The following is a 23,049-nucleotide window of genomic DNA, read 5'->3' as shown; positions in this document are numbered from 1 at the left end:
GTCGACCGCTCGGTAGTCTATGTAGTCTGTAGAACACCTGGTAGTCTATGTAGTCTATAGACCTGGTAGTCTATGTAGTCTGTAGATCACCTGGTAGTCTATGTAGTCTGTAGACCTGGTAGTCTATGTAGTCTGTAGACCTGGTCGTCTATGTAGTCTGTAGACGACTCAGTAGTCTATGTAGTCTGTACACCTGGTAGTCTCTGTAGTCTGTAGAACACCTGGTAGTCTATGTAGTCTGTAGACCACCTGGTAGTCTATGTAGTCTTTAGAACACCTGGTAGTCTATGTAGTCTGTAGAACACCTGGTAGTCTATGTAGTCTGTAGAACAGCTGGTAGTCTATGTAGTCTGTAGAACACCAGGTAGTCTGTGTAGTCTGTATATCACCTGGTAGTCTATGTAGTCTGTAGACCACCTGGTAGTCTATGTATTCTGTAGAACACCTGGTAGTCTACGTAGTCTGTAGAACACCTGGTAGACTATGTAGTCTGTAGACCACCTGGTAGTCTATGTAGTCTGTAGAACACCTGGTAGCCAATGTAGTCTGTAGACCACTCTGTAGTCTGTGTAGTCTGTAGACCTGGTAGTCTACGTAGTCTGTAGAACACCTGGTCGTCTATTTAGTCTGTAGAACACCTGGTAGTCTATGTAGTCTGTAGAACACCTGGTAGTCTATGTAGTCTATAGAACAACTGGTAGTCTATATAGTCTGTAGAACACCTGGTAGTCTATGTAGTCTGTAGACCTGGTTGTCTATGTAGTCTGTAGAACGCCTGGTAGTCTATGTAGTCTTTAGAACACCTGGTAGTCTATGTAGTCTGTAGACCTGGTTGTCTATGTATACTTTGGAACACCTGGTAGTCTATGTTGTCTCTAGACCTGGTAATCTATGTTGTCTTTAGACCTGGTAGTCTATGTAGTCTGTAGAACACCTGGTAGACTATGTAGTCTGTGGACCTGGTAGTTTAGGTAGTCTGTAGAACACCTGGTAGTCTATGTAGTCTGTAGACCTGGTGGTCTATGTAGTCTGTAGAACGCCTGGTAGTCTATGTAGTCTTTAGAACACCTGGTAGTCTATGTAGTCTGTAGACCTGGTTGTCTATGTATACTTTGGAACACCTGGTAGTCTATGTAGTCTGTAGACCTGGTGGCCTATGTAGTCTGTAGAACGCCTGGTAGTCTATGTAGTCTTTAGAACACCTGGTAGTCTATGTAGTCTGTAGACCTGGTTGTCTATGTATACTTTGGAACACCTGGTAGTCTATGTAGTCTGTAGACCTGGTGGCCTATGTAGTCTGTAGAACGCCTGGTAGTCTATGTATTCTTTGGAACACCTGGTAGTCTATTTAGTCTGTAGACCTGGTGGTCTATGTAGTCTGTAGAACGCCTGGTAGTCTATGTAGTCTTTAGAACACGTGGTAGTCTATGTAGTCTGTAGACCTGGTTGTCTATGTATACTTTGGAACACCTGGTAGTCTATGTAGTCTGTAGACCTGGTGGTCTATGTAGTCTGTAGAACACCTACTAGTCTATGTAGTCTCTAGACCTGGTAATCTATGTTGCCTTTAGACCTGGTAGTCTATGTAGTCTGTAGAACACCTGGTAGACTATGTAGTCTGTGGACCTGGTAGTTTAGGTAGTCTGTAGAACACCTGGTAGTCTATGTAGTCTGTAGAACACCTGGTGGTCTATGTAGTCTGTATATCACCTGGTATTGTATGTAGTCTTTTGACCTGGTAGTCTATATAGTCTGTCGACCGCTCGGTAGTCTATGTAGTCTGTAGAACACCTGGTAGTCTATGTAGTCTATAGACCTGGTAGTCTATGTAGTCTGTAGATCACCTGGTAGTCTATGTAGTCTGTAGACCTGGTAGTCTATGTAGTCTGTAGACCTGGTCGTCTATGTAGTCTGTAGACGACTCAGTAGTCTATGTAGTCTGTACACCTGGTAGTCTCTGTAGTCTGTAGAACACCTGGTAGTCTATGTAGTCTGTAGACCACCTGGTAGTCTATGTAGTCTTTAGAACACCTGGTAGTCTATGTAGTCTGTAGAACACCTGGTAGTCTATGTAGTCTGTAGAACAGCTGGTAGTCTATGTAGTCTGTAGAACACCAGGTAGTCTGTGTAGTCTGTATATCACCTGGTAGTCTATGTAGTCTTTAGACCACCTGGTAGTCTATGTAGTCTGTAGAACACCTGGTAGTCTCTGCAGTCTGTAGAACACCAGGTAGTCTGTGTAGTCTGTATATCACCTGGTAGTCTATGTAGTCCGAAGAACACCTGGTCGTTTATTTAGTCTGTAGAACACCTGGTAGTCTATGTATTCTGTAGAACACCTGGTAGTCTATGTAGTCTTTAGAACACCTGGTAGTCTATGTATTCTGTAGAACACCTGGTAGTCTATGTAGTCTGTAGACCTGGTAGTCTATGTAGTGTCTAGACCACCTGGTAGTCTATGTAGTCTGTAGACCGCCTGGTAGTCTATGTAGCCTGTAGAACACCTGGTAGTTTATGTAGTCTGTAGACCTGGTTTTCTAGGAAGTCTGTGGAACACCTGGTCGTCTATGTAGTCTGTAGACCTTGTAGTCTATGTAGTCTGTTTCACACCTGTTGTCTATGTAATCTGTAGAACACCTGGTAGTCTATGTAGTCTTTAGACCTGGTAGTCTATTTAGTCTGTAGAACACGTTGTAGTCTATGTGGTCTGTAGAACACCTGGTAGTCTATGTAGTCTGTAGACTTGGTAGTCTATGTAGTCTGTAGTCCTGGTAGTCTATGTAGTCTTTAGACCTGGTAGTCTACGTAGTCTGTAGAACACCTGGTAGTCTATGTTGTTTTTAGACTCAGAGGTGTGCACAACCTGAGTTGAGAAGCACCCAGCGCCTCCACCATATTGGATGGGTCTCTGCTTTCGAGTCTTGCTGCATAGTCAATGTAGTTTCTCCACATAACTGTGTTATGTGGAACAACGCATATATTTTACACACAAACAAAACACTTTCTACATAACTGGTTTATAAATAATGTTAACACAGTGAATAATCTAGTAAATGCAAATGGTATATTTTACTCCTTATCTTACTTATGTGTTTGTGTTCAAGGCAACTTTAAAGGTTATAGATGGATTTTCATGAAATTTTCAGGACTTGTTTGAAATGTGAAAAGGAAGAACTGATTTCATTTTGGTGGTGATCTAGACCATCGTTTGGATACTGGAACTTTTTAAAGGTCTTTGAGGTTTACGCTCTCTGAGTGTTTTTCTGGTTAACTTTTGAATTGTACGGTTTTGATAAAATACTTTATTTTCAGACTTTGTACAGCTGTATCTCTATATTAACAGATTGATAAATGTAAATAAAAGAAAAAGTCAATTGTAGTCAAGAGAAAGCAGCAACTATTCCCGTATTTTGTTCAACATATGGTTGCAAAAACCGGTGAATTATTGAAAGCAGATTGTGTGGAATTACATTTCACAAGGTTGAATAATAATTTGTTATTTGCCCAGATAAAAATAGATAAATCCAAATGAGTCAATAAACAATCAAACATGTTAGTATCAAATCATTTATACATTTATTTATATTGCCCTGCAATGGACCGGCGAGCTGTCCAGGGTGCACCCTGCCTTTCGCCCAAAGACTGCTGGGATAGGCTTCAGCTTCCCCCGCGACCCTTCATTGGATTAAGCAGTTTGGAAAATGAATGAATGAATGTATTTATACTGTAGCTGCCTTATGTCTTTGTTAAATAGCATTATAAAAATATTTCAGCACCTAGTTTTTAATGTTTTACAGTGATCTGTACCATAACAATATATCTGTACTTTGTAACGAACCAAACTATGAGTCTATGTATACATTATGTCTATGAGCGTGATACAATGCAGTATATGTATATATTATGTCAATGAGTGTGATACTACCAAACGGCAACCTCCGGCGGTTAAAAGTGAAGCCTAAACGGAAGTCCATAAAACTGCAGTTCCCCCTTCATCCACTAGGGGCTGCAAAACAGACCAAATCTCCATAGACTCCCATGTTAAAAAGAACAACTTCACAGCAGAAATAAAGATGTTTACAGCAGGAATAACATGTTTACAGCAGAAATAACATGTTTACAGCAGATATAAACATGTTTACAGCAGGAATAAACATGTTTACAGCAGAAATAAACATGTTTACAGCAGAAATAACATGTTTACAGCAGATATAAACATGTTTACAGCAGAAATAACATGTTTACAGCAGATATAAACATGTTTACAGCAGGAATAAACATGTTTACAGCAGAAATAAACATGTTTATAGCAGGAATAACGTTTACAGCAGAAATAACATGTTTACAGCAGATATAAACATGTTTACAGCAGAAATAACATGTTTACAGCAGATATAAACATGTTTACAGCAGAAATAAACACGTTTACAGCAGGAATAACATGTTTACAGCAGATATAAACATGTTTACTGCAGGAATAAACATGTTTACTGCAGGAATAACATGTTTACAGCAGGAATAAACACATTTACAGCAGAAATAACATGTTTACAGCAGGAATAAACATGTTTACAGCAGGAAAAAACATGTTTACAGCAGGAATAAACATGTTTACAGCCTGGAACAAAAATCCATTTTAGGTTTAATAGGTCAGGTTTACCTTCATGACAACTGTAGGGGGAGTGAATTTTTTTCTAACTCGCCCGTTTAAAAGTAATTTAATCTCGAAATTCTGCATATTTAGGGGCGTGTCCTTTTGATTGACAGGTACCAATCTCTGGCTTCAAGTAATTAGAACGTAGAACAACCGCGGTTTTTAGCCGGTTAACAACGTGACTTAGCTTTAGCCCGCTTACCTCCGTTAGCTGATTAGCTCCTGTTATCTCCGGGTTAGCTCGGTTAGCTCTTAGCTACAGAAAGCTTGGAGTTCGCTCGATGTCAATCATCCACCATGACGCTCACGGCTGCCCTCTCAGATCCCCCTCTTTGCCCATATTTGTATTTTCCGGGAGAGACGTTGCCAACATGGCGACGGTAGGAACCGCCCACCGAGCTTCAATTCAGCTCTTCAGAAACCTACGGGTGACGTCACGGAGGCTCCGTCCATCTCTTTATATACAGTCTATGAATAATATGCAGCGTCTATGTGTTTTATGTCTATGCGCGCGATACTATGCAGCGTCTATGTGTTTTATGTCTATTCGCGCGATACTATGCAGCGTCTATGTGTTTTATGTCTATGAGCAGCCCGCCGACCCGGTGTTGCATCACTTCCTGCTTCTCCTCCGCATTGACCGCTTCTCTTCAGATCAACATGTCGGGGCTCCTGAGGACCGTGGCTTCCCGCTCCGCGGCTGTCTTACGGGGACACACCGTCTTTCAGAAGGCCAGCGTGTACACCAGACCGCCAAAGGAGAAAATCGGAGTTTTTGTAAGTTTTGTTGCTGCTGGAGCTGCGGGTGCTAACTGATGCTAACAGCTAGCCGCTGTCCTTGGCTTTGAGGTCACAAGTTGACCGTCATCCATAAATCTGATTTTATATCATGTGTACGAGCTGCATCAGGTTTTACTGTTAGTAAAACTAACATAGGATATTTCACAGCGGTATAAAATATTAAATGTAATATTTCTGTATTATTTGGCCCGGCTTCTGTGTTAGCCGTTAGCCACTAGCTAGCGTTAACAAAAATAATATTTTATTGTCATTAAACACAAATAATCAATACATTTCTGTCAATAACATGTGCATTTCTGTCAACAACATGTGGAATCTTCATAAATCCTCAAACAGCCTGATTTCATGTGATGCTCGACACTAACTTTGCAGTTCATTCTGGTTTTGCCATCAGATACAATAAACTACATGTTAGGGTTCATAATCTGTGAAAATAACCCGAATAGATTCTACATAACGGGGAGCAAACCAAATTCTCCTGCCACATAAAACTCCATCTCTGGGGTCAGATTCCACCTTTGAAGCTTGGTAGTCGGCCTAAAACCTGTAAAACCAAGATCTGCTGTGAGCGGGGGGGGCGGGGGGGCAGCTGACCTTTGAGGATTTCTGAAGATTCTTGATGGAAGCGCATCATCGTCAATTAATGATCCGTCGACATGATTGGAAACGATCCTGCAGATTAATCCACATTGGTCGTTTCACTAGCTACCCGATTAAATCAGCAAGGTTTCACTAGTTAATGGGTTAAAGCAGCAACGTTTCACTAGTTAACTGGCTAAAGCAGCAGTGTTTCACCAGTTAACTGGCTAAAGCAGCAGCGTTTCACTAGTTAATGGGTTAAAGCAGCAACGTTTCACCAGTTAACTGGCTAAAGCAGCAGTGTTTCACCAGTTAACTGGCTAAAGCAGCAGTGTTTCACCAGTTAACTGGCTAAAGCTGCAGCGTTTCACTAGTTAATGGGTTAAAGCAGCAACGTTTCACTAGTTAACTGGCTAAAGCAGCAGTGTTTCACCAGTTAACTGGCTGAAGCAGCAGTGTTTCACCAGTTAACTGGCTAAAGCAGCAGTGTTTCACTAGTTAATGGGTTAAAGCAGCAACGTTTCACTAGTTAACTGGCTAAAGCAGCAGTGTTTCACCAGTTAACTGGCTAAAGCAGCAGTGTTTCACCAGTTAACTGGCTAAAGCAGCAGTGTTTCACTAGTTAATGGGTTAAAGCGGCAACGTTTCACTAGTTAACTGGCTAAAGCAGCAGTGTTTCACCAGTTAACTGGCTAAAGCAGCAGTGTTTCACCAGTTAACTGGCTAAAGCAGCAGCGTTTCACTAGTTAATGGGTTAAAGCAGCAACGTTTCACTAGTTAACTGGCTAAAGCAGCAGTGTTTCACCAGTTAACTGGCTAAAGCAGCAGTGTTTCACTAGTTAATGGGTTAAAGCGGCAACGTTTCACTAGTTAACTGGCTAAAGCAGCAGTGTTTCACCAGTTAACTGGCTAAAGCAGCAGCGTTTCACTAGTTAACTGGCTAAAGCGGCAGCGTTTCACTAGTTAACTGACTAAAGCTGCAAGGTTTCACTAGTTAACTGGCTAAAGCGACAGCGTTTCACTAGTTAACTGGCTAAAGCGGCAGTGTTTCACCAGTTAACTGGCTAAAGCAGCAGTGTTTCACTAGTTAACTGGCTAAAGCAGCAGTGTTTCACTAGTTAACTGGCTAAAGCAGCAGTGTTTCACTAGTTAACTGACTAAAGCTGCAAGGTTTCACTAGTTAACTGGCTAAAGCAGCAGTGTTTCACCAGTTAACTGGCTAAAGCAGCAGTGTTTCACTAGTTAATGGGTTAAAGCGGCAACATTTCACTAGTTAACTGGCTAAAGCAGCAGTGTTTCACCAGTTAACTGGCTAAAGCAGCAGCGTTTCACTAGTTAACTGGCTAAAGCGGCAGCGTTTCACTAGTTAACTGACTAAAGCTGCAAGGTTTCACTAGTTAACTGGCTAAAGCGACAGCGTTTCACTAGTTAACTGGCTAAAGCAGCAGTGTTTCACTAGTTAACTGGCTAAAGCAGCAGCGTTTCACTAGTTAACTGGCTAAAGCGGCAGCGTTTCACTAGTTAACTGACTAAAGCTGCAAGGTTTCACTAGTTAACTGGCTAAAGCAGCAGTGTTTCACCAGTTAACTGGCTAAAGCAGCAGTGTTTCACTAGTTAATGGGTTAAAGCAGCAACATTTCACTAGTTAACTGGCTAAAGCAGCAGTGTTTCACCAGTTAACTGGCTAAAGCAGCAGCGTTTCACTAGTTAACTGGCTAAAGCGGCAGCGTTTCACTAGTTAACTGACTAAAGCTGCAAGGTTTCACTAGTTAACTGGCTAAAGCGACAGCGTTTCACTAGTTAACTGGCTAAAGCAGCAGTGTTTCACCAGTTAACTGGCTAAAGCAGCAGTGTTTCACTAGTTAACTGGCTAAAGCAGCAGCGTTTCACCAGTTAACTGGCTAAAGCAGCAGCGTTTCACTAGTTAACTGGCTAAAGCGGCAGCGTTTCACTAGTTAACTGACTAAAGCTGCAAGGTTTCACTAGTTAACTGGCTAAAGCGACAGTGTTTCACTAGTTAACTGGCTAAAGCAGCAGTGTTTCACTAGTTAACTGGCTAAAGCAGCAGCGTTTCACTAGTTAACTGGCTAAAGCAGCAGCGTTTCACTAGTTAACTGGCTAAAGCGGCAGCGTTTCACTAGTTAACTGACTAAAGCTGCAAGGTTTCACTAGTTAACTGGCTAAAGCGGCAAGGTTTCACTAGTTAACTGGCTAAAGCGGCAAGGTTTCACTAGTTAACTGGCTAAAGCAGCAGTGTTTCACTAGTTAATGGGTTAAAGCGGCAACGTTTCACTAGTTAACTGGCTAAAGCAGCAGCGTTTCACCAGTTAACTGGCTAAAGCAGCAGCGTTTCACTAGTTAACTGGCTAAAGCAGCAGCGTTTCACTAGTTAACTGGCTAAAGCGGCAGCGTTTCACTAGTTAACTGACTAAAGCTGCAAGGTTTCACTAGTTAACTGGCTAAAGCGACAGCGTTTCACTAGTTAACTGGCTAAAGCAGCAGTGTTTCACTAGTTAACTGGCTAAAGCAGCAGCGTTTCACTAGTTAACTGGCTAAAGCGGCAGCGTTTCACTAGTTAACTGACTAAAGCTGCAAGGTTTCACTAGTTAACTGGCTAAAGCAGCAGTGTTTCACCAGTTAACTGGCTAAAGCAGCAGTGTTTCACTAGTTAATGGGTTAAAGCGGCAACATTTCACTAGTTAACTGGCTAAAGCAGCAGTGTTTCACCAGTTAACTGGCTAAAGCAGCAGCGTTTCACTAGTTAACTGGCTAAAGCGGCAGCGTTTCACTAGTTAACTGACTAAAGCTGCAAGGTTTCACTAGTTAACTGGCTAAAGCGACAGCGTTTCACTAGTTAACTGGCTAAAGCAGCAGTGTTTCACCAGTTAACTGGCTAAAGCAGCAGTGTTTCACTAGTTAACTGGCTAAAGCAGCAGCGTTTCACTAGTTAACTGGCTAAAGCGGCAGCGTTTCACTAGTTAACTGACTAAAGCTGCAAGGTTTCACTAGTTAACTGGCTAAAGCGACAGTGTTTCACTAGTTAACTGGCTAAAGCAGCAGTGTTTCACTAGTTAACTGGCTAAAGCAGCAGCGTTTCACTAGTTAACTGGCTAAAGCAGCAGCGTTTCACTAGTTAACTGGCTAAAGCGGCAGCGTTTCACTAGTTAACTGACTAAAGCTGCAAGGTTTCACTAGTTAACTGGCTAAAGCGGCAAGGTTTCACTAGTTAACTGGCTAAAGCGGCAAGGTTTCACTAGTTAACTGGCTAAAGCGGCAAGGTTTCACTAGTTAACTGGCTAAAGCAGCAGTGTTTCACCAGTTAACTGGCTAAAGCAGCAGTGTTTCACTAGTTAACTGGCTAATGCAGCAGCGTTTCACTAGTTAACTGGCTAAAGCGGCAGCGTTTCACTAGTTAACTGACTAAAGCTGCAAGGTTTCACTAGTTAACTGGCTAAAGCGACAGCGTTTCACTAGTTAACTGGCTAAAGCAGCAGTGTTTCACCAGTTAACTGGCTAAAGCAGCAGTGTTTCACTAGTTAACTGGCTAAAGCAGCAGCGTTTCACTAGTTAACTGGCTAAAGCGGCAGCGTTTCACTAGTTAACTGACTAAAGCTGCAAGGTTTCACTAGTTAACTGGCTAAAGCGGCAGCGTTTCGCTAGTTAACTGACTAAAGCTGCAAGGTTTCACTAGTTAACTGGCAAAAGCTGCAAGGCTTCACTAGTTAACTGGCAAAAGCTTCAACGTTTCACTAGTTAACTGGCTAAAGCAGAAGCATTTGACTAGTTAAGTGACTAAAGCTTCAAGGTGTCACTAGTTAACTGGCTAAAGCCACAACGTTTCACTAGTTAACTGGTTGAATCAGCAACGTTTTACTAGTTAACTGACTAAAGCTGCAAGGTTTCAATAGTTAACTGGCTAAAGCTGCAGCGTTTAACTAGTTAACTGGCTAAAGCGACAGCGTTTCACTAGTTAACTGACTAAAAGCAGCAGTGTTTCACTAGTTAACTGGTTGAATCAGCAACGTTTCTCTAGTTAACTGGCAAAAGCGGCAGCGTTTCACTAGTTAATTGGCTAAAGCAGCAGCGTTTCACTAGTTAACTGGTTGAATAAGCAACGTTTCATTAGTTAACTGGTTGAATAAGCAACGTTTCATTAGTTAACTGGTTGAATCAGCAACGTTTCACTAGTTAACTGGCTAAAGCGGCAGCGTTTTACTAGTTAACTGACTAAAGCTGCAAGGTTTCAATAGTTAACTGGCTAAAGCTGCAGCGTTTCAATAGTTAACTGGCTAAAGCTGCAAGGTTTCACTAGTTAACTGGCAAAAGCAGCAGTGTTTCACTAGTTAACTGGTTGAATCAGCAACGTTTCACTAGTTAACTGGCTAAAGCGGCAGCATTTCACTAGTTAACTGGCTAAAGTAGCAGTGTTTAACTAGTTAACTGGCTAAAGCTGCAGCGTTTAACTAGTTAACTGGCTAAAGCAGCAGCGTTTCACTAGTTAACTAACTAAATCTGCAAGGTTTCACTAGTTAACTGGCTAAAGCAGCAGTGTTTCACTAGTTAACTGGTTGAATCAGCAACGTTTCACTAGTTAACTGGCTAAAGCGGCAGCGTTTCACTAGTTAACTGACTAAAGCTGCAAGGTTTCACTAGTTAACTGGCTAAAGCGACAGCGTTTCAATAGTTAACTGGCTAAAGCTGCAAGGTTTCACTAGTTAACTGGCAAAAGCTTCAAGGTTTAACTAGTTAACTGGCTAAAGCAGAAGCATTTTACTAGTTATGTGACTAAAGCTGCAAGGTGTCACTAGTTAACTGGCTGAAGCGACAGCGTTTCACTAGTTAACTGACTAAAGCAGCAGTGTTTCACTAGTTAACTGGTTGAATCAGCAACGTTTCACTAGTTAACTGGCTAAAGCGACAGCGTTTCAATAGTTAACTGGCTAAAGCTGCAAGGTTTCACTAGTTAACTGGCAAAAGCAGCAGTGTTTCACTAGTTAACTGGTTGAATCAGCAACGTTTCACTGGTTAACTGACTAAAGCGACAGCGTTTCACTAGTTAACTGACTAAAGCTGCAGCGTTTCACTAGTTAACTGGTTGAATCAGCAACGTTTCACTAGTTAACTGGCTAAAGCTGCAAGGTTTCACTAGTTAACTGGCTAAAGCGACAGCGTTTCAATAGTTAACTGGCTAAAGCTGCAAGGTTTCAATAGTTAACTGGCAAAAGCAGCAGTGTTTCACTAGTTAACTGGTTGAATCAGCAACGTTTCACTGGTTAACTGACTAAAGCGACAGCGTTTCACTAGGTAACTGACTAAAGCTGCAGCGTTTCACTAGTTAGCTGGTTGAATCAGCAACGTTTCACTAGTTAACTGGCTAAAGCGGCAGTGTTTTACTAGTTAACTGACTAAAGCGGCAGTGTTTCACTAGTTAACTGACTAAAGCGGCAGTGTTTCACTAGTTAACTGACTAAAGTGGCAGCGTTTCACTAGTTAACTGGTTGAATCAGCAACGTTTCACTAGTTAACTGGCTAAAGCGACAGCGTTTCACTAGTTAACTGACTAAAGCTGCAAGGTTTCAATAGTTAACTGGCTAAAGCGACAGTGTTTTACTAGTTAACTGACTAAAGCAGCAGTGTTTCACTAGTTACCTGGTTGAATCAACAACGTTTCATTAGTTAACTGACTAAAGTGGCAGTGTTTCACTAGTTAACTGGTTGAATCAGCAACGTTTCACTAGTTAACTGGCTAAAGCAGCAGCGTATCACTAGTTAACTGACTAAAGTAGCAGCGTTTCACTAGTTAACTGACTAAAGCTGCAAGGCTTCACTAGTTAACTGGCTAAAGCTGCAAGGCTTCACTGGTTAACTGGCTAAAGCTGCAAGGCTTCACTAGTTAACTGGCTAAAGCGACAGCGTTTCACTAGTTAACTGGCTAAAGCGACAGCGTTTCACTAGTTAACTGACTAAAGTAGCAGCGTTTCACTAGTTAACTGACTAAAGCTGCAAGGCTTTACTAGTTAACTGGCTAAAGCTGCAAGGCTTCACTGGTTAACTGGCTAAAGCTGCAAGGCTTCACTAGTTAACTGGCTAAAGCGACAGCGTTTCACTAGTTAACTGGCTAAAGCGACAGCGTTTCACTAGTTAACTGACTAAAGTAGCAGCGTTTCACTAGTTAACTGACTAAAGCTGCAAGGCTTTACTAGTTAACTGGCTAAAGCGGCAGCGTTTCACTAGTTAACTGACTAAAGCTGCAAGGTTTAACTAGTTAACTGGCTAAAGCGACAGCATTTCAATAGTTAACTGGCAAAAGCTGCAAGGTTTCACTAGTTAACTGGTTAAATAAGCAAAGTTTCACTAGTTAACTGGCTAAAGCGACAGCGTTTCACTAGTTAACTGGCTAAAGCGACAGCGTTTCACTAGTTAACTGACTAAAGTAGCAGCGTTTCACTAGTTAACTGACTAAAGCTGCAAGGCTTTACTAGTTAACTGGCTAAAGCGGCAGCGTTTCACTAGTTAACTGACTAGAGCTGCAAGGTTTAACTAGTTAACTGGCTAAAGCGACAGCATTTCAATAGTTAACTGGCAAAAGCTGCAAGGTTTCACTAGTTAACTGGTTAAATAAGCAAAGTTTCACTAGTTAACTGGCTAAAGCAGCAGCGTTTCACTAGTCAACTGGTTAAATCAGCAACATTTCACTAGTTAACTGGTTAAATAAGCAATGTTTCACTAGTTAACTGGTTAAAGCAGCAGCGTTTCACTACTTAACTGACTAAAGCTGCAAGCCTTCACTAGTTAACTGGCTAAAGCGGCAGCGTTTCACTAGTTAACTTGTTAAATAAGCAGTGTTTCACTAGTTAACTGGCTAAAGCGGCAGCGTTTCACTAGTTAACTGGTTAAATCAGCAACATTTCACTAGTTAACTGGTTAAATCAGCAATGTTTGACTAGTTAACGGGCTAAAGCAGCAGCGTTTCAATAGTTAACTGGCTAAAGCAGCAGCGTTACACTAGTTTAACTGGCTAAAGCTGCAGCGTTACACTAGTTAACTGGTTAAACCAGCCGCGTTTCACTCGTTAACTGGTTTACAGGGAAACACAGGAAGGAGCTACAAGTTTCAGAAATAAAGAATAAAAGCAAGAAATGAAAATGTTAAAGTGAATTTTTACATGTCGTACCGCTCTGAACCTTCACTGCTCTTTTCTTTCCAAACAGAATATTTTTCTCTTAAATAAACCCGTCTGGGCTCCCGGTCACTCCAGTCAGACCAGTCAGACCAGTCAGTCCAGTCAGACCAGTCAGACCAGTCAGACCAGTAAGACCAGTGACGGGTTGTTGGGGCTTTTCCATAAACAGCCCTGGATCGGGTTAGGCCCTGGACCAGAACTCTCCTGGTCCAGAACTCTGCTGGTCCAGAACTGTGACCGATTTCAGCAACTTGAAACATTTTCTCACAAGTTTTTACTCCAAGTATTGAAAAGGAACTTGTTTCACCAAAATGTTTTAGTTGTTTGTTTGTTTAGTTGTTTGTGAGTTCACGTCTCTCGTGGGATTAAAAGACCTTCCAACTGGTTGGATGTCTGGAAGTCCGGCCCAGTCAGCGTAGAACAAATGTTCCCATCCTGAAGGTCTGAGCTGGTCTGGTTCTGCACAGGAAGTCTGGATTGTGGTTTTCTGGGGGTTTTTGGACGTATTCTGGCTCTGTTCTGTCTTCCCCTGGTTCTTCATGCTGATTGGTTGTTTTCCAGGAAACTGCAGTTGGGATGGGCTTGTTCTCGCTGGCCATCCTGGGACCATCGGGATGGATTCTGGCCCACTTGGAGGACTACAAGAAGAAGGAGTGATCGGGACCCACATGGGCGAACATCTTAACTGTCCTCTGTAGAGGACAATGTGGAACCAGTTTTACATCTCCACCTCCTACAGTTCCAGTCCCTGTCCCAGATCCTGTCCCAGACTCAGTTCCAGTTCCTGACCCAGATCCAGCCGAGGCTCTGGCCCTCCGTGTACTTGTGTATTTTCTCCAAACGGATACGTTACAGAATAAAATTGTTCATCATGTCTCTGGTTGTTGATTGGCAGATTTTGTCCTCATGTTTCTGCTGGTCTCCTGAGACCTCGTCTCTGTCCTCAGCATGTCCATAAGTTTAAGAGATGTTCAAAATGATTGTCTCTGAATCTGAGTCCCATCATCTCCCATTACATGTGGACCAGAGGTGGCCAAGTCCAGCCCTGCAGGTTTTAGGTCTCTTCTCCATCACCCCTGAGTCTTATTACCTGGTGTCTGCAGAGCTGAAGGACATGAGGACTTCTGGTGAGTTAGAGAAGAGATGCATCAAAATCCAGCAGCATAGCGGATCTTCAGGACCAGACTTTGGTTCCATGGGCCTCTTGGTATCCATGGACCTCCTGGTGTCCATGGGCCTCTCGGTGTCCATGGACCTCCTGGTGTCCATGGACCTCTTGGTGTCCATGGACCTCCTGGTGTCCGTGGGCCTCCTGGTGTCCGTGGACCTCCTGGTGTTCGTGGACCTCCTGGTATCCGTGGACCTCCTGGTGTCCATGGGCCTCTCGGTGTCCATGGACCTCCTGGTGTCCATGGACCTCTTGGTGTCCATGGACCTCCTGGTGTCCGTGGGCCTCCTGGTGTCCGTGGGCCTCCTGGTGTCCGTGGGCCTCCTGGTGTCCGTGGGCCTCCTGGTGTCCGTGGGCCTCCTGGTGTTCGTGGACCTCCTGGTATCCGTGGGCCCCCTGGTGTCCGTGGACCTCCTGGTGTTCGTGGACCTCCTGGTATCCGTGGACCTCCTGGTGTCCATGGGCCTCTCGGTGTCCATGGACCTCCTGGTGTCCATGGACCTCTTGGTGTCCGTGGACCTCCTGGTGTCCGTGGGCCTCCTGGTGTCCGTGGGCCTCCTGGTGTCCGTGGGCCTCCTGGTGTTCGTGGACCTCCTGGTATCCATGGGCCCCCTGGTGTCCATGGACCTCCTGGTGTTCATGGGCCTCTTGGTGTCCATGGGCCCCCTGGTGTTCATGGGCCTCCTGGTGTTCATGGACCTCCTGGTATCCATGGGCCTTTTGGTATCCATGGACCTCCTGCTGTCTATGGACCTCCTGGTGTCCATGGACCTCCTGGTGTCCATGGGCCTCTTGGTGTCCATGGACCTCCTGTTGTCTATGGGCCTCTTGGTGTCCATGGACCTCTTGGTGTCCATAGACCTCCTGGTGTCCATGGAAACGGGTTTCCTTGACAGCGTGTGTGATTTTGTTTTGGACAGTTTAGGCCTCAGTTTATCAACAGGACGATTCAATGTTTCACATAAAACATGAAGAAGTAAAAGGCCGCAACTAATGTTTATTTTACCTGCTTTGGACCTTGCAGGCTTCCATATTTTTACATTGTCACCTGACCGGTGGGTCATGTGACTGAACAGTCCTGCCGTCTGAAAAGAAACACAAATCTAGTTGTGGTAGAGCTAGTTAACCAACAACTGGTTAAGTTCTAACTCGGTCTTAACCCTAACAGTAGCTTCCTGTAAACCATGAGGCTCGTGATCCTGGACGGCTATGAGGCGGCCAGCGAGTGGGCCGCCAAATATATCCGGAACCGGATCATCCAATTCCAGCCGTCAGCGGATCGGTACTTCACCCTGGGTCTGCCAACAGGTGAGTCCGCGCGCAGCGACGGGAAACCGGGTAGAACCGGCTCTGACGGCGGCCTCTCGTTTCAGGCAGCACTCCGTTCGGATGCTACCAGAAACTGATCCAGTTCTACCGCAGCGGAGACCTGTCCTTCAGACATGTCAAGACCTTCAACATGGATGAGTATGTCGGTGAGTTTTATTGTCGTCATGCGCGTCAAGTTTCCATAGTGACTAAGAAGAAAGGGAGGAAGAGGACCGATGATGATGATGTTGTCATTGTAAGATCTGCCACCAGGTGGCAGCAAAGTGCAGCGAATTTCTGCATTTATGTCAGTATAGTCCTGTAGGCTCCAGGGGTCTCGGTTCAGTTGGGGGAAGGGATCGTCCTGTAGACTCCGTCCCATCAGAGACTAGGTTCAGTTGGGGGAAGGGATCGTCCTGTAGACTCCGTCCCGTCAGGGTCTCGGTTCATTTGGGGGCAGCAATAGTCCTGTAAACTCTGTCCCATCAGGGACATTGTTCAGTTGAGGGCAGGGATAGTCCTGTAGACTCCGTCCCGTCAGAGACTAGGTTAAGTTGGGGGCAGGGATAGTCCTGTAGACTCTGTCCCATCAGGGGCATTGTTCAGTTGAGGGCAGGGATAGTCCTGTAGACTCCGTCCCATCAGAGACTAGGTTAAGTTGGGGGCAGGGATAGTCCTGTAGACTCTGTCCCATCAGGGGCATTGTTCAGTTGAGGGCAGGGATAGTCCTGTAGACTCCGTCCCATCAGAGACTAGGTTAAGTTGGGGGCAGGGATAGTCCTGTAGACTCTGTCCCATCAGGGACATTGTTCAGTTGGGGGCAGCAATAGTCCTGTAAACTCTGTCCCGTCAGGGACTTGGTTCATTTGGGTGAAGGGATAGTCCTGTAAACTCTGTCCCGTCAGAGACTCTGTTCAGTTGGGGGCAGCAATAGTCCTGTAAACTCTGTCCCGTCAGGGACTTGGTTCATTTGGGGGAAGGGATAGTCCTGTAAACTCTGTCCCGTCAGAGACTCGGTTCAGTTGGGGGCAGCAATAGTCCTGTAAATTCTGTCCCATCAGGGACATTGTTCAGTTGAGGGCAGGAATAGTCCTGTAGACTCCATCCCGTCAGGGACTATGTTCAGTTGAGGGCAGGGATAGTCCTGTAGACTCCGTCCCGTCAGGGTCTCGGTTCAGTTGGGGGCAGCAATAGTCCTGTAAACTCTGTCCCGTCAGGGACTCGGTTCATTTGGGGGAAGGGATAGTCCTGTAAATTTCGTCCTGTCAGGGACTCGGTTCAGTAGGGGGCAGCAATAGTCCTGGAAACTCTGTCCCATCAGGGACATTGTTCAGTTGGGGGCAGGGATAGTCCTGTAAACTGTGTCCCGTCTGGGACTCGGTTCAGTTGGGGGCAGGGATAGTTCTGTAGACTCTGTACCATACTAGGTTCAGTTGGGGACAGCAATAGTCCTGTAGACTCCGTCCTGTCAGGGACTCGATTCAGTCAGGGGCAGCAATTGTCCTGTAGATTCCATCCCATCAGGGACATGGTTCAGTTGGGGGGAGCAATAGTCCTGTAGACTCTGTCCCATCAGGGACATGGTTCAGTTGGGGGCAACAATAGCCCTTTAGACTCTGTCCTATTGGGGACTCGTTTCAGTTCCTGCCAGGATATGGAGTTCCATATCATTAACTTGAGTTCTCCTGGTAATGTCTTATATCACACCTGATACGGCTGCAAACAGCCAGTGATTACACCATCTTCGTGGTTGCTGGTTAACAAATACAGCCTGTGAATGTTGCTAGGCTACAGATGCAGCATGCTAACATCTTCATTTTGATCTCTGCACCATCACTAACAGTCCAACAGCTCTTCAGCTGGTCTACCAGAGAAAGTAAGACGTAATACTGATTTTATCTGGACAGATGTTCCAGTCTTGTACCGTGTCCTTCAGGACGATCAGACTATATAACGTCAACTGTTTAGCAATCATCTTACAGACGATTAGAACCTGGTCTAATGAAGCTCTGAAAGGAGGTTCTGAGGACTTGAGTCTCTACTTTGTCCCACAGGTCTTCCTCGTTCCCATCCAGAGAGTTATCACTCTTACATGTGGAACAACTTCTTCAAGCACATTGACATTGATCCCGCCAACGTCCATATCCTGGACGGAAATGCTCAAGACCTGGATGCAGAGTGTCTCACTTATGAGAAGAAGATCTCTGAGGCCGGAGGGATCCAGCTGTTTGTTGGAGGTCAGAGACATAGGGGACAAAGATGGTAATGAAAAGGTATGGGGGACGGAGACACAGAGGACAGAGATATGGGGGACAGACTGGAGGGACAGAGACAGGAGGGGCAAAGACTTGGTAGACGGGGACGTGGAGGACATAGATATGGGGACAGACTGGAGGGACAGGGACAGGAGGGACAAAGACTTGGGAGACAGAGAAATGGGGGACAGGGACATGGAGGACGGAGATATGGGGGACAGGCACATGGAGGACAGAGATATGGGGGACAGGGGCATGGAGGATGGAGATATGGTGGACAGGGACATGGAGGAAGGAGAAATGGGGGACAGGGACATGGAGGACGGAGATATGGTGGACAGGAACATGGAGGACGGAGATATGGTGGACAGAGACGTGATGGGTGAGGAAGTGGAGGTTTTCCATCTTTTCATGGCATAATCGTGGACAGTCTCTCTGCAGGAATCGGGCCTGATGGTCATATCGCCTTTAACGAGCCTGGCTCCAGCCTTGTCTCCAGGACCAGAGTGAAGACGCTGGCCAAGGACACCATCGTGGCAAACGCTCGCTTTTTCGGGAATGACCTCTCCAAGGTTCCCACAATGGCTCTGACTGTTGGCGTGGGAACAGTGATGGACGCCAAGGAGGTCAGTGTTTCTGTCCATTTTTCAGCCCCGGATCCCAGATGTTGGTCCAGGTTCCTGGATCATTATGTCTTGTCAAGGTTCTGGTCTGTCCCCAGGTGATGATCCTGATCACCGGAGCCCACAAGGCCTTCGCCCTGTACAAGGCTATCGAGGATGGAGTTAACCACATGTGGACAGTGTCAGCCTTCCAGCAGCATCCACGCACCATCTTTGTCTGTGACGAGGATGCCACACTAGAGCTCCGAGTCAAAACCGTGAAATACTTCAAAGGTAAGACTTGAATGGAGACAGCCTTCCTGGTGGTTATGGTGCTGGTTCTCTTTCTCATACCAGTTCCTAATGTCCCCTTTTCCAAACACCTCCAACCAAGTTGAATTACATAAAGTATTGTCCTCATCGCCCCAGTTCTGGACTGGTTTCTGGCCAAGGTGGATTTTCAAGACATCATGTACACGCACCATCATCCAGATGTTTATCCAGATATAAATATTGTTTTTTTTATACATTTTTAGTTGAAAGACCTGTTCAGGGGTTTTACCGTGTGTTTGTGTGTGCATCTATGAGACTATAGCTATAGACTAAACCTTTCCAAAATAAAAACAACATTTCTAAATTTCAACAAACAACAATTGTGATTTGCGGGTGTTGAACGCATACGCCTAGTAGAATTGCAGCTTGTGCAAGGCAGCTACATAGCGTCATCTTAGGCTTTTCTGCTTGCTACGGCGACAAGTCAGATGCGTGAATAAATGATAAGTCAGTCGAAGGAAAGAATGACGACTCAGTCGCAGGAAAAGAATGACGACTCAGTCGCAGGAAAAGAATGACGACTCAGTCGCAGGAAAAGAATGACGACTCAGTCGCAGGAAAAGAATGACGACTCAGTCGCAGGAAAGAATGACGACTCAGTCGCAGGAAAGAATGACGACTCAGTCGCAGGAAAGAATGACGACTCAGTCGCAGGAAAGAATGACGACTCAGTCGCAGGAAAGAATGACGACTCAGTCGCAGGAAAGAATGACGACTCAGTCGCAGGAAAGAATGACGACTCAGTCGCAGGAAAGAATGACGACTCAGTCGCAGGAAAGAATGACGACTCAGTCGCAGGAAAAGAATGAGGACTCAGTCGTAGGAAAAGAATGACAACTGTCGCAGGAAAGAATGACGACTCAGTCGCAGGAAAGAATGACGACTCAGTCGCAGGAAAGAATGACGACTGTCGCAGGAAAGAATGACGACTGTCGCAGGAAAGAATGACGACTCAGTCGCAGGAAAAGAATGACGACTCAGTCGCAGGAAAGAATGACGACTCAGTCGCAGGAAAGAATGACGACTCAGTCGCAGGAAAGAATGACGACTCAGTCGTAGGAAAAGAATGACAACTCAGTCGCAGGAAAGAATGACGACTCAGTCGCAGGAAAGAATGACGACTCAGTCGTAGGAAAAGAATGACGACTCAGTCGCAGGAAAGAATGACGACTCAGTCGCAGGAAAGAATGACGACTCAGTCGCAGGAAAGAATGACGACTCAGTCGCAGGAAAGAATGACGACTCAGTCGTAGGAAAAGAATGACAACTGTCGCAGGAAAGAATGACGACTCAGTCGCAGGAAAGAATGACGACTCAGTCGCAGGAAAGAATGACGACTCAGTCGTAGGAAAAGAATGACGACTCAGTCGTAGGAAAAGAATGACGACTCAGTCGCAGGAAAGAATGACGACTCAGTCGCAGGAAAGAATGACGACTCAGTCGTAGGAAAAGAATGACGACTGTCGCAGGAAAGAATGACGACTCAGTCGCAGGAAAGAATGACGACTCAGTCGCAGGAAAGAATGACGACTCAGTCGTAGGAAAAGAATGACGACTCAGTCGCAGGAAAGAATGACGACTCAGTCGCAGGAAAGAATGACGACTCAGTCGTAGGAAAAGAATGACGACTCAGTCGCAGGAAAGAATGACGACTCAGTCGTAGGAAAAGAATGACGACTCAGTCGCAGGAAAGAATGACGACTCAGTCGCAGGAAAGAATGACGACTCAGTCGCAGGAAAAGAATGACGACTCAGTCGCAGGAAAAGAATGACGACTCAGTCGCAGGAAAGAATGACGACTCAGTCGCAGGAAAGAATAACGACTCAGTCGCAGGAAAAGAATGACGACTCAGTCGTAGGAAAAGAATGACGACTCAGTCGCAGGAAAGAATGACGACTCAGTCGCAGGAAAAGAATGACGACTCAGTCGCAGGAAAAGAATGACGACTCAGTCGCAGGAAAGAATGACGACTCAGTCGCAGGAAAGAATGACGACTCAGTCGTAGGAAAAGAATGACGACTCAGTCGCGGGAAAGAATGACGACTCAGTCGCGGGAAAGAATGACGACTCAGTCGCGGGAAAAGAATGACGACTCAGTCGTGGGAAAAGAATGACGACTCAGTCGTGGGAAAAGAATGACGACTCAGTCGTGGGAAAAGAATGACGACTCAGTCGTGGGAAAGAATGACAACTCAGTCGCAGGAAAGAATGACGACTCAGTCGCAGGAAAGAATGACGACTCAGTCGCAGGAAAAGAATGACGACTCAGTCGCAGGAAAAGAATGACGACTCAGTCGCAGGAAAGAATGACGACTCAGTCGCAGGAAAGAATGACGACTCAGTCGCAGGAAAAGAATGACGACTCAGTCGCAGGAAAGAATGACGACTCAGTCGCAGGAAAGAATGACGACTCAGTCGTAGGAAAGAATGACGACTCAGTCGTAGGAAAGAATGACGACTCAGTCGTAGGAAAAGAATGACGACTCAGTCGCAGGAAAGAATGACGACTCAGTCGCAGGAAAAGAATGACGACTCAGTCGCAGGAAAAGAATGACGACTCAGTCGCAGGAAAGAATGACGACTCAGTCGCAGGAAAGAATGACGACTCAGTCGCAGGAAAGAATGACGACTCAGTCGTAGGAAAAGAATGACGACTCAGTCGTAGGAAAAGAATGACGACTCAGTCGCAGGAAAGAATGACGACTCAGTCGCAGGAAAAGAATGACGACTCAGTCACAGGAAAAGAATGACGACTCAGTCGCAGGAAAGAATGACGACTCAGTCGCAGGAAAAGAATGACGACTCAGTCGCAGGAAAAGAATGAGGACTCAGTCGCAGGAAAGAATGACGACTCAGTCGCAGGAAAGAATGAGGACTCAGTCGCAGGAAAAGAATGAGGACTCAGTCGCAGGAAAGAATGAGGACTCAGTCGTAGGAAAGAATGACGACTCAGTCGCAGGAAAAGAATGAGGACTCAGTCGCAGGAAAGAATGAGGACTCAGTCGCAGGAAAAGAATGAGGACTCAGTCGCAGGAAAGAATGACGACTCAGTCGCAGGAAAGAATGACGACTCAGTCGCAGGAAAGAATGACGACTCAGTCACCTGCCAAGATGGTGATGGTAGGAACCGCCCACCGAGCTTCAATTCAGCTCTTCAGAAACGTATGGTTGACGTCACGGAGGCTCCGTCCATCTTTTATATGCAGTCTATGCCACACACACACGCCCCAGCCCACCCTTCCGTCTCCACTTATACACTGCTCCATTTACATGCTCACATGCCCACCCCACCCCGTCCCCATTTATACACTGCACTGTACACAAACACACACACACACACTCCTACACCCCCTCCTTCTACATTCAGTCCTCCTTATTTACAAGCACACTCCATCATACACACACCCAACCCATCACGCCCCCCCCGAAAGGGTTAGCCTTTCAGCAGCAAAGTTGAGTAAAAGAGACATTTTTTATTGCAGTACCATTTTTATTGTGTTTATTATCATTTGCCACATAATGAAAGCTTCAATAGTCAGTGACGAGTCGACTATTAAAGACGCCGTTAGTTGCAGCCCTACTCATTAGCAGGAAAGAACGACGAGTCACGGTTCTCCTAACCTTTGCCCCATGTTTCTTTCTGCCCTGCAGGTTTGATGCACGTTCATAATAAACTAGTCGACCCGGTTCTGAGCATTAAGAACCAGTGAAATGCAATGAGCCGCGGACCCCCTTCTGAAGGACCAGAACATAAAGGAGTTACTGGATCGAAAGGGACTGCTGTATTCAGATAATCCACATAAGAGGATGTACTGATCCGGGTTTGGTTTCCATCGAGACTCTTACATCAGTTAACACCACAGAAGAAGAGCGTCTTATTTATCCGACAGCTGATCACCAATTTCACACCAATGTTCTTTGGTTCTGGTTCTTTAGTCTGTTTAGATGCTTGTTACTGTATTTTTATCGGTGTTCTTCTTTATTTGCCGAAGTGAATAAAATATTTTAAACTTAAACCTGCTGTAATTTTCTAAAGTCGCCCTTACCATCAGTTCTACAGCTTTCTGGGGGTCTTCATCTTCCAGTCCAGTACCTGGACTGAACCAGTATAAAGTAGGCAAGTTTATTTGTTCAGAACCTTTCATGTATAAAAAGCATAAAGATA

The 23,049-nt window shown here is 45.1% G+C and overlaps 2 protein-coding genes and 1 long non-coding RNA gene across 3 annotated transcripts in view; 2 read left to right on the top strand and 1 right to left on the bottom strand.

The window, feature by feature from the left end:
* The window catches only part of rrh (retinal pigment epithelium-derived rhodopsin homolog), a gene marked incomplete at its 3' end in the record, with an annotated part of 70,478 nt that extends 65,530 nt beyond the window's left edge, over positions 1 to 4,948 (bottom strand). The window contains exon 1 of the mRNA XM_079262299.1: positions 4,857 to 4,948. The remainder of the gene's footprint in view (positions 1 to 4,856) is intronic.
* Positions 4,949 to 5,224: 276 nt separating this feature from the next.
* Positions 5,225 to 14,093, top strand: LOC306772750. Its single transcript, XR_013771780.1, has 2 exons — positions 5,225 to 5,431; positions 13,779 to 14,093. It is a non-coding gene; the product is annotated as an uncharacterized lncRNA (long non-coding RNA).
* Positions 14,094 to 15,479: 1,386 nt separating this feature from the next.
* LOC306772480 (glucosamine-6-phosphate deaminase 2) lies at positions 15,480 to 22,787 on the top strand. Its single transcript, XM_079261968.1, has 6 exons — positions 15,480 to 15,693; positions 15,759 to 15,860; positions 17,748 to 17,930; positions 18,390 to 18,574; positions 18,670 to 18,844; positions 22,536 to 22,787. The coding sequence occupies exons 1-6, from the start codon at positions 15,570 to 15,572 to the stop codon at positions 22,592 to 22,594; spliced, it is 828 nt and encodes a 275-aa protein (XP_079118094.1). The 5' UTR covers positions 15,480 to 15,569; the 3' UTR covers positions 22,595 to 22,787.
* Positions 22,788 to 23,049: the final 262 nt, after the last annotated feature.

Source organism: Telmatherina bonti (genome assembly GCF_933228915.1).
Source record: "Telmatherina bonti genome assembly, chromosome: 22".
Classification (NCBI taxonomy): domain Eukaryota; kingdom Metazoa; phylum Chordata; class Actinopteri; order Atheriniformes; family Telmatherinidae; genus Telmatherina; species Telmatherina bonti.
Note: the sequence above shows the minus strand (reverse complement) of the source record. Positions and strands in the feature narration are given on the sequence as shown.

Excerpts from the sequence above, each read along its gene's own strand:
- LOC306772480 (XM_079261968.1), top strand. The coding sequence starts at position 15,570 with ATGAGGCTCGTGATCCTGGACGGCTATGAGGCGGCCAGCGAGTGGGCC. Across the intron at positions 15,861-17,747 it reads CAACATGGATGAGTATGTCG|GTCTTCCTCGTTCCCATCCA; the intron begins GTGAGTTTTATT and ends TTTGTCCCACAG. Across the intron at positions 17,931-18,389 it reads GATCCAGCTGTTTGTTGGAG|GAATCGGGCCTGATGGTCAT; the intron begins GTCAGAGACATA and ends GTCTCTCTGCAG.